This window comes from Cetorhinus maximus, chromosome 13 (genome assembly GCF_964194155.1).
Source record: "Cetorhinus maximus chromosome 13, sCetMax3.hap1.1, whole genome shotgun sequence".
NCBI classification, from domain to species: domain Eukaryota; kingdom Metazoa; phylum Chordata; class Chondrichthyes; order Lamniformes; family Cetorhinidae; genus Cetorhinus; species Cetorhinus maximus.
Window position 1 is genome coordinate 11,391,375 of NC_135891.1, and position 10,995 is coordinate 11,402,369.

General features: G+C 43.4%; 1 protein-coding gene across 2 annotated transcripts in view; it reads left to right on the top strand.

Annotated features, from left to right (window-relative positions):
• The window catches only part of LOC144688419 (rho GTPase-activating protein 39-like), a 551,921-nt gene extending 543,277 nt beyond the window's left edge, over positions 1–8,644 (top strand). For both annotated transcript variants that reach the window (XM_078554925.1, XM_078554926.1), the window contains 3 exons: positions 1,237–1,328; positions 4,679–4,848; positions 8,117–8,644. In XM_078554925.1, coding sequence (XP_078411051.1) covers positions 1,237–1,328; positions 4,679–4,848; positions 8,117–8,311 — 457 coding nt within the window. In that variant the 3' untranslated portion in view covers positions 8,312–8,644. The remainder of the gene's footprint in view (positions 1–1,236; positions 1,329–4,678; positions 4,849–8,116) is intronic.
• Positions 8,645–10,995: the final 2,351 nt, after the last annotated feature.

Sequence of the window (10,995 nt, forward strand, 5' to 3'; positions counted from 1 at the left end):
CGATCTGAAACCCTGTAAGAGGGAGTCACTTCACGCTTCAATATGCTTGAGTTTTGTTACATTATGTTCATATTTACAGTGTCTCACTTGTTTACTTTTGGTGGTGAAACCACTTGGCCTGCACTCTTTATTTCCTTTTGACCACTCGCTGATGAATTTTCCATCTGGGATGTCTAATTTTAGCTTTCAGTGAGGAAGCTCATAAATGAGTTGAAAGCTCCCAAAATCTGCAGTATGGAAAGAGTTAAGTGCAGGAACGAGAATGGTATTGCAGTAAACTAAGAGGTGCCCTTCTAACGGATGTTTGTGAAACTTATCAGCTTACTCCTAAGTGGCCCAATGTATCTTTATCTCACTTCATCTGCGCAATAAGCACCAGGTACTACACATGACAATTATAAATGATGTTATTGTCTTCTGCACAAACTTTCCTATTCTTGACATCCTCTGCACCTGCCTCACCACAACCCATCCTCACCAACCCAATTTACCCCCTCTCCAGCAAAACCCATCCCAACCTCAGCCCACCTCCCACCCCAGCTCACTGCCCACCTGAGCCCTCAGCCCACCCCTGCACCTCCCCCCCCCGCCCCACAATAGAACCCACTGCCACTGCAACCCACCTCCCATTCTCCTCCACCTCCCCCAATGCAACAAATCCAAAACGCTCATCTAAAGCCCCACATGGCCTCGCCCACCCAACCTCCTCCAGGCTGATGCCCTATCTCACCCTCTGTGGCTCTCTGACTGGCCACCAGCACATTTAATTCTCTCATTCTGTTCCACCCTAAGCAGCAAATCATAAACTAGCACAGGCTAGTTGGGCCAAATGGCCTGTTTCTATACTGTACGTTTTAGTCGACTATGGCCTGCTCTCTCGAACCCTCTTTTAAACCACCACCCCCCCCACACTCCACAACTCCTCTGCCTCAGGACCTCTCTCCCCACCTTCTAAAACCATCTTCTTACCTGTTTTCTGGCTGTGCTTTAGATCACACCTCCCACTTGGTGTCTGTTTGCTTCTCTGTGAAGTATCTTCTAAATCAGGGCAATAGATATTAACGCAGTCTCTGTGTGATAACTGACTCAGTGATTTGTGCGAACACCTGAAAAGTGCCTTTAACTAGTTTACTTTTCATTATGTGCGCGGAGCCTGGCTATTTAATCTCTTAATACGTGCAGTTTATTAAGCTCCTGAGCTGAAGCTGACTGAAGTGCTGTGTCTTTCTGTTTCAGAGTGCCTGGGGATATAGATGAAGTAAATGCACTCAAACTACAGGTTGACCAGTGGAGGATCCCAGACAACCTTGCTGACCCCCATATACCAGGTAACCACCTTTATAGCCCTAATTAGAATGTGATTTGGAGCAGGCTCGAGGGACTGAATGGCAGCTCCCTGTTCCTATCATTTATAATTTATCTCCTAGTTAAACTAATCCTTTGCAAATGCCCAAATTACTCCTCAAGAGTCATTTCCAGGGGAGCCAGAGGGTTAGGCGTCTGTAATTTAGTGAATAGTATTCATATTTTCCAATAATAGACACATTTTCACTAGGCTTCATATGTATCCTGCTGTTCAGTGGTTGCATGGTGGATGTGTAACCTCTTGTGGTAGAGGAAGGTACTGCGCAGCCAATTTTAATGCAGTGGTACAGTAGCAGATTGGAGAAAGAAAGGGAGGGTTGCTGCGTAACCCCTGTTCTTCTCTCTGCACAGATGCTGCCTAACCTGCTGAATGTTTGCAGCATTTTCTGTTATTTTACATTTTTACAGTGTCAGCTGTGGCTGAATTGGCAGTGCACTCACCTCTGACACAGAATCAAGGCTGACGCCTAAGTGCAGCACCGAGGGAATGCTGCACTGTTGGACTTGTGTTCTTTCAGGTGAGAAGTTAAACCAAGGCTCTGTCTGCCTGTTAGGGTGGATGTGAAAGATAACATGCCACTGTTTCGAAGAAGAGCAGAGAAGTTATCCCCGGTGTCCTAGCCAATATGTAACCCTTAACCAACATCACTAAAAACAGATGAGCTGGTTATTATAAGATTGCGGTTTGTGGGAGCTTGTTGTCTGCAAATTGGATGTTGCCTTTCCGACATTACAATAGTGACTACACTTCAAAAGTACTTCATTGGCTTTAAAGCACTTTGAGACACTCGGTGGCCAGGAAAAGCATTATATAAATTCAAGTCTTTCTTTTTATTGACAATACCTGCAGTATTTTACTTTTTCCCAGTAGTCTAGCACTAATGTTTCTGGATTAGTTACTCAAAAGTCGAGTGCAATTCCTACCAGGGCAAGTTGTGAAACTTTTAACAAAGTTTGGCCTCTTGTGTCCGTGGAAGTTTCCAGTTTGTACCCAATTGGCTCGCTAATATCATTCAGGGAAGGGAACCAGCGGTCTCTTCCCAATCCGGGAACGATATCAATGATTTGATTGAGTGGGTGGAAAAGTGGCAAATAGAATTCAATCCGGAAAAGTGTGAGGTAATGCATTTGGAGAGGACAGACAAAGCAAGGGAATAAATACTCAATAAATAGGAGGATATTGAGGGGTTGAGGAAGTGAGAGACCTTGGAGTGCATGTCCACAGGTGCCTGAAGGTGGCAGGATAGGTGGATCAGGTGGTAAAGAAAGCATACAGAATGCTTTCCTTTATTGGACAGGGTATTGAATACAAAAGCAGGGATATAATGATGGAACTGGAGAAAACGCTGTTAAGGCCACAGCTAGAATTTTGTGCACTGGTCACCATATTATGGGAAGGACATAATTGCTCAGGAGAGGAGATTAATAAGAATGCTGTCAGGGCTTGAAAATTGCAGCTATGAGGAAAGATTGGATAGGCTAGCGTTGCTTTCCTTTAGAACAGAGGAGGCTGAGGGGTGAGCTAATTGAGGTGTACAAAATTGTGAGGGGCCTAGATAGGGTAAACAGGAAAGACCTGCTTCCCCTAGCTGAGGGGTCAATTACCAGGGGGGCATAGATTTAAGGGATTGGTAGAAGGTTTAGAAGGGACCTGAGGAAAAACTTTTTCACCCAGAGCATGATGGGCATTTGGAATTCACTGTCTAAATTAGGGGCTGAGGCTGAAATGCTCAACTCATTTAAAAGGTACCTGGATCTGCGTCTGAAGTGCTGTAACCTGCAAGGCTACGGACCAGGCGCTGGAAAGTGGGATTAAAAATGAGCGGCTATTTTTTTTTCTCTCTTTATTTTTGGCGGCTGTAGACACAATGGGCCATAACTTTAATATGGTTCTTTGGTTCTAACCTGGGAACTGTAGTCCCATGTTGCAAGGTTTAACTCTTAACATCTGTGAAGCCAGAAGAAGAGCAGCTGGGGCTGGGAAAATAACTGTGGCGATGCCAGTGTCACCCACATTGCGAACAAATTAAACAGAAAGCATTTTTGAGACGGAGAAGGGGAGGAACTTGGAAACAGTTCCTAATTGTATTGTAACAGCAAACTGAATTAAAATACATAGTCATTCTAGAAACACTGCAGAAACACAGGATGTCATATTTTTTTTGAAAAAATATACTTTTATCCTTCTAAATTGTTCAGAAAGTTATACACATGAGCATGGTGAGGAAGTTACAAAACATGCCTAAAAATGAAGGGAGAATGTGTCAGGTAGAGAAAGTCTGTGGTTCTGTCCCATCACAAGTGATGGTCTGTATTTGATTTGAACACAGATTGTTGTTTTGCTTGAACTTAAGAGTTTAAGATCTTGAGCTGCCTATTGTTTCAATGGACCCGTGTGTCGTAATGTGCTGTTCCGTGCAGTCCAGGGGTCGTCCAGTTTCAATCACATCACCTCTGTTGTGTTATCTAGTCTTAGCAGGAGTCACATTGTGTGTGCACAAATCGGCTGCAGTGGCTTCAGGTGGAGAAGTGGGAAAATCCTGATCTCTGTCGAGTGACCCCTGCCTGATGTGCATGTTAAGCTGAGGGCAAAGCTCAGGTGGAGCCCATATTAAATATGTCACCAACATTCGTGCGCCCGAGTTAATGGATGACTGCTTCTAGTATTATACTGTAGTCCAGCATGAATTAGTCACTCCCAGTGCTGTGTCCCACCCCGGTGTCATTCAGGTGTGAGGGGGAAGAGGAATAATTCCTTTGAAGCTTGGTGTATTTCTGACCTCCAAATTGAGGGAGACATTAAAAGTTATTTTGCGGTAATATGCTTTTGTTCTTTTTCTTTTGGGTGCCCAATGCCCCAACTTAAAGAATGGACCACCCAGTCAACCCATGAGGGATGAGTGTTCCTGGAATAACTTGCCCATCCTTAATCAGTGCCTGTGGAACTATATACTGCTTTTCACACTGTCCTGAGAGAAAGGAAGAATGAAAAGCCCATCTTTGGTGTCTGGGCTTTGCTAAGACTCAGAACTCATCACATGAGAAAATTGTTTGCATCCAGTAGCACGTGGCAGGGTAAAACACAAGTAGCTCCTTCTGATTGGAATCCCATTGTTGGCACAAACAAATGAAACTGTCACATGAGAAAGATGTTACACTGAGAAAGAACAATAGAGAGTAGCATGTGTCCCGTTGGCTAGACTTAATGTTGTTAGTTTACTGTAAAGGATGATGCCCTTTCACAAAGGATTCCATCATAAACTCCCGCGAGAGGCCTCCTTTTCTCATTGTGCTTGTTTTTATTACTCTGCAGCCTCCCTGCTGAAGCTGTGGTACCGAGAGTTGGAGGAGCCCCTGATCCCACAGAAGTTCTATCCGCAATGTGTGAGCAACTACGAGAACCCTGAGGCTGCTGTTGCTGTTGTCGCTTCTCTGCCTGAAATAAACCGCCTTGTCCTTGGTTACCTCATCCACTTTTTGCAGGTGAGCATAAAGCCGGCAGGGTTTCTGGGCATTTATCAGTGTACTTCAGATGCAGGGCCAGCAACCAGGTGGGGGTGGTTCGGGGTGTACGTGGAGAGATGCACCATTTTGGCAGACAGTCAGGATAGGGAACTGTTGGCGAAGTAGAAGTTTGGTTAAAAGGGACAGTTTCAAATACTGACAGTGGCGGGAATAGATTCAATGGTAACTTAGGAAGGGAATTGGATAAAAATACAAAGAGCCTGCACAGGCATGAATGGCCACCTTTGTTGCAGGATTCTAAGTGTGGTCCCATGCAGGAATAATGTGGTTCTAACTTTTCACTGACCTGGTTTGGAATACATGTGGGGGTATTTAAAGCGACTTTTAAAAAAAAATTCTTTCATGGGATGTGAGTGTCGTTGGCTGGGCCAGCATTTATTGCCCAACCCTAATTGCCCTTGAGAAGGTGGTAGTGAGCTGTCTTCTTGAGCTGCAGCCCATGTGGTGTAGGTACACCCACAGTGCTGTTAGGGAGGGAGCTCCAGGATTTTCACTCAGCGACAATGAAGGAACACTGGTATAGTTCCAAGTTATGATGGTGTGTGGCTTGGAGGGGAACTTGCGAATTGGCGAAAGAAACAGAAGCAATATGAGGAAACTTTTTTTTAAACACAATGAGTTGTTATGATCTGAATTCCATTGTCTGAAAGGGCGGTGGAAGAAGATTTGATCATAACTTTCAATAGAGAATCAGGTAAATGCTTGAAGGAAAAACATTTACAGTACTAAGAGGAAAGAGCATGGGAGTCTGATTAATTAAAAGCAAAATACTGCGGATGCTGGAAATCTGAAACAAAAACAAAAATTACCGGAAAAACTCAGCAGGTCTGACAGCACCTGTGGAGAGAAAGACAGAGTTAACGTTTCGAGTCCATTTGAGTCTTCTTTAGAACTGGAACTGTGGGTTCTGAAGAAGAGTCATACGGGCTTGAAACGTTAACTCTGCCTTTCTCTCCACAGCTGCTGTCAGACCTGCTGAGTTTTTCCAGCAATTTTTGTTTTTGAGTCTGATTAATTAGGTAGCTCTACCAAAGATCCAGCACCGGCACAATGGGCCGAATGGCCTCCTGTGCTGTACCATTCTTGTGATGCAATGATTTTGGAAGTTTACAAGTGACACTGAGAGGTTCTAGTGAACTGTGAAGAGGAAAGCAAAAACAAAAATGAAACAAACAATTGCACAGAACAATGACAAAGACGAACATACGACTCGAGCAACATAGGCCATTCGGCCCCTCGAGCCTGCTCTGCCATTTTTTTTAAGTTCATTGCTGATCTGATTGTGGCTTCTGCTTTCCTATCCGCCCCCTATACCCTTTGACTGCCTTGTGAAGTAATTTGGATGCAAAGACGGCAAATAGAAAGGTAGTGTAAGGGGAGAGGCAATGTGTGGATGAATAAGCAAATTTGAGTCTGGGTAAATAACTCATTAACAGCTAGCGTTACAGATTATCAAAACATGATCAAAAGGTTTCATCAGGGTTATGAAAACAAGGAGTGCTGCTCAGACCTTACTTGGAGCAATGTGTTTAGTTTTGAATGCCTCACTCGAATGATGTAGATATGGCTTGCAGAAGGTCTAGTGCCAGTTCAGCAGGATGGTTTTTGGATGAAATGTGAGAGTTATAATTAGAAATAAGTAGTAACTGAGTTAACATGGGTTAATTTCCTCAAAACTGAGCAGATTAAAGTGTGACCTGATTAAGGTGGACTATTTGACAAGATAATTAGGGGACGTCACTGAACTTGTGGTAGGAGACCCTGTAATAAGAGGATATGATCGTAGAGATTCAGTTCAACAAGTTTAAAAACTGATGGAGAAACATCTTCCTCAGAGGGCCATAGATTAGGGCATTTCAAAGGGAGATAGATCCTTGAGAAGTAAAGATATTGAGCGATATGGAGTAAGGACAGGGTATTGCGATAAAAACAAGATGCACTGCAGCAGCTCACCAAGGCTCCTTTGACAGCACCTTCCAAACCCGCGACCTCTGCCACCTAGGAGGATGAGGGCAGCAGGTGCATAGGAACACCACCACCTGCAAGTTCCCCTCCAAGCCACACACCATCCTGACTGTCGCTGCGTCAAAATCCTGGAACTCCCTCCCTAACAGCAGTGTGGGTGTACCTGCACCACATGGACTGCAGCGGTTCAAGAAGGCAGCTCACCACCACCTTCCCATTTTATTTTCACACTTTGAAAAGCCTTCAGAGAGTATCTCCATTTTGAGGTTCCCCACCTATATCGACAGCATCCGCTTCTGCCAGTAGGGCTGCAGCTGCCCAGAGCCTCAGGCACTCCTGTTGGCGCTGCAGATTCAGGAGGAGCTCTCATAGATAATTTATTTAGCTTTTTTATTCGTTCATGGGATGTGGGTGTCGCTGGTTCGGAGGGCATTTTAAGAGTCAACCACATTGCTGTGGGTCTGAAGTCACATGTAGGCCAGACCAGGTAAGGACAGCAGATTTCCTTCCCTAAAGGACATTAGTGAACCAGGTGGGTTTTTACAACAATCAGCAATGATTTCATGGTCATCATCAGACTTTTTGTTCCAGATTTTTTTTATTGAATTCAAATTTCATTTGCTGGGGTGGGATTGGAACCCAGGTCCCCAGAGCATTACCCTGGGTCTCTCGAATACTAGTCCAGTGATAATACTCCCCCCCCCACCCCCGCCGCCCCTCCTCCTCCCAATCATGTATAACCTGTGTAGTGACCGTGAATGTTGACAGGCCATGGGAGAGCATCACTGCTCAGCACAGTCAGTTGACTTGGCCAGTGTGGATCCTGGGATAAGGAGCAGAAAACTTGGCTTTTATTGTTTCCTTACCTGGTCTGGAGCCACCAGGGCAAATTGGCAACACTTCCACAACCCCCGCCTCCTCCCTGGCCGAAAAGCCAGATTTATTGTTACGCCCACACCAGCCAGTTTGCTTAAACATTTTCATATTGAGGCAAAACTAGTTTCACAAGAACAAAACACACACAATCCATTGTAACAGGGCAGTCCCTGGCAGGGGCAGGCCTTGGATTTTTCTGGGGCCTCTAGCAGCAGGTACTTGAATTGGGGGAATAAAAGTTTGTTCAACTTACAGAGACCATGGGGAGAAAATGGAAAAAGATTCCTCCCCCCCCTTTCCTTTACCCTCACAAAAACGTGAAAATTTAACATTCTGAGCAATGAGACATTTACTGAACAAGTCTTTATATTTTTACTTTAAATAGATTTTTGCACAGCCGATTAATGTGAGCAAAACCAAGATGGACGTCAACAACCTTGCCATGGTGATGGCTCCAAACTGCCTACGCTGCCAATCCGACGACCCACGGGTTATCTTTGAAAACACGCGGAAGGAGATGTCCTTCATTCGCTTACTAATTGTGCATCTAGACACGAGCTTCATCAAAGGTGACCTGTGAGAGGTCAAGGGATACAGACACTGGCCTGCTCGGCAGGGTCAAGCCTATCTCTCCCCACAGTCCCTTTGGTGCGTGTCTGTGCTCGGTCCTTCCTGCTTTTTCAGTGGCTGGACAATCCATTTGTCAACAAAAACATTGCCTCAAACTGGTACCTGGAACAACCATGATGCGGAACTACCCATTAGTGCTGTTTAAATCCAAGTTACACTTCCCTGTATAGCAGGCTGGAATCAGGGGAGATTGCGGGGCTGAACCACTCACTCTATCTGAGGTGTTGTGCATGAAGTTTATTTTCCAAACATCTTTAGCCAATAATAAATAATATTCAGTCTGTGTGTAATTTTCTTTTCTGCGATGGTAAAAAGTTTAAAAAGGTGCCTCATGATGGAGATAATCAAACCATCAGTTGGATCAGATTATTAATGATCCTTGTCCCCACCCTGAATTATACTGCAGCTAGAAAATTTCATGATACTTCAACCCCCAAAAGGATGAAGGCAAAACACCATTGGCACTTTTGGAAGGGGAGGCTGTTAGCATACACAGGGAGGCTGCCAATTTGACATGTTGTAAAACTGGGCATTGCAAGTGTGAGGGGAACTGGGAGTTGTTGTGTATGTGTGATTTTTATTCTGTATTGTTTTGTGAGAAAGAAAACCCAGTGTTTTAAATCGGGATTTAATAAGGTGTATGTGTCTTTTTTTTTAAAAAAAACAAAAGGTTGCTTGTTTTAAAAAAAAGAAAATACTTGTTCACTTCCTGTAGCCCAAACCAACACTAGGCTTTCACTCTGCTTGCTTACTCTGCCTTCACTGGAGGGAAACATAGAAACACTATTATTAAACTCTAGCCAATGTTTTAAATACCATGGTCACTGATAATAGGGTTGAATGACTGAATGTTTCAGTTAATTTTATCCCAGAATGATGTGTCCTCCATACACGCAATCCACAAAAACCCGAATCTTGCTTTTCCGATGGTACATGACAGATGGCATGTGTAATGTGTATATATACATGTCTGCATATTTCTATATTTTATTTCTATTGAGTCCGTTCCCTTGCTTGGCCCAACTCTTTTCGGAGTTCTGTGTGTCAGGACAGTTGTGCTCTCTGTTTCACCTGGTGCACAAGTCCCACTTAATTTTTAATATCCTCGAAATTCAGAGGTTTGCAACTTTTCATGGTTAATTCCAACGGTTAATTGGAAAGTTGTTCTTAAATTAGAAATGGTGCTTGCATTCCACAGTACATGGTGTCAACACTGAAAAGTGCCATCTGTAAAATGCCCTTTGCTCTGTTGATCTGGGGAGTGATGTACTGAGCAGAGCGTATTTCTTTTAAAAAGATAGAAGGTCCTGTTTAGCATTTCTGTTCTAAGTATCTACGAAGCAAGCAGTGTGCATCTAAAGCTAATTATTTCAGTTCATGTTTTTCTCTGATAGACGCTTTGGAATCTTGAATGAAACGGGTGAACTGTCTCATCTCTTATTGCTAGGACATAGATTATTTTCTCTTTTTCTCAAAATCAGCCCCATAACCCACCGGAATCTTCAACAACGCAATTGTCCTTCCTGAGCCGAGAGTTTTAATAAAACAAACAATCTAGGAGATCGCAAAATCTTACTTGAGGTTTGCAAAACCCCATTTTTGGCATTCAAATTGGATTTAGTTATTAAGGAAAACAAAAGTAGAGGCCCAGTAAATTTGGACATTTGCCTACGGTTAACTCAAAGTTGAGAGCGTCTGCCTTTATGCACATTTTTAAGTTTAATTGTTGCCACTCGGTACTGAATTAATTTATATTTTGTTCCTGTATATCTAAATTTAGCAACGTTCTGCAAGCGTTTAAGGCTGAACAAAAATTTTTATCAGGTACATTAACTGGGATGAGGTTGTTTTGATCCGTTGATTTTATTTTTAATACAATAAGGAGCATTGTTATTTTTAGCATCACGTGACTTTGAGAATGAGTTGTTGGAGGGGCGGGTGGGTGCAGGGAGTTACATTTTCAGCCATTTATTTGAAGCATTCGCCCCGTCATTCTGTCCAGTCCCTGAGTTGGGGTCAAGTGATCCAGTTTGTGCCCAGTCCCACAGATGCTCAACGTGATTAGGTCTTGAGCTGCGAATGGTTTGTTGATGGGTTGTAGTAATTTTAGCGCTTGTTCACTCTCTCTCTCTCTCTCCTTCTTGCTCTCTTCTGATAGCTGCTGTACTAACTTTGTTTTATATACATGGTGCCTTTGTACCTGAGAGGTATTTAATGTGAGTAAGCAACACTGCATTGAGTTCTAATAGCAGTGCTGCCATCTCCACGGAAGAAATGTAGTTACTCAATCAGACTATAGTGGAGTTACTACTCCTGACTCTAGACTTCCTTTTGCAAAGCTTAAAAACAAAATGCAAAGCTCTTGTGAGCTTGTGTTGGGGATGATAATTTATACCAGTTGAAATTAAGTTTGGAGGGCATACAGCACCAACTTTGTAAACTAGCTGTGATCATTCTCTTTAGGTCTCTTTCATATAAACAGGGTGAAATAAGCTACTTTGCACCAAGTTTTTGGAAAGGACAAGTCAAATCTGAACTCCCCACTCATCGTTGAGTGTATATTACCAGTCTGCAGTATAACTATGCCAGTTTTACTTAACTTTAGTTTCCTGTTTTCTTGGTTGTGGTTCATCA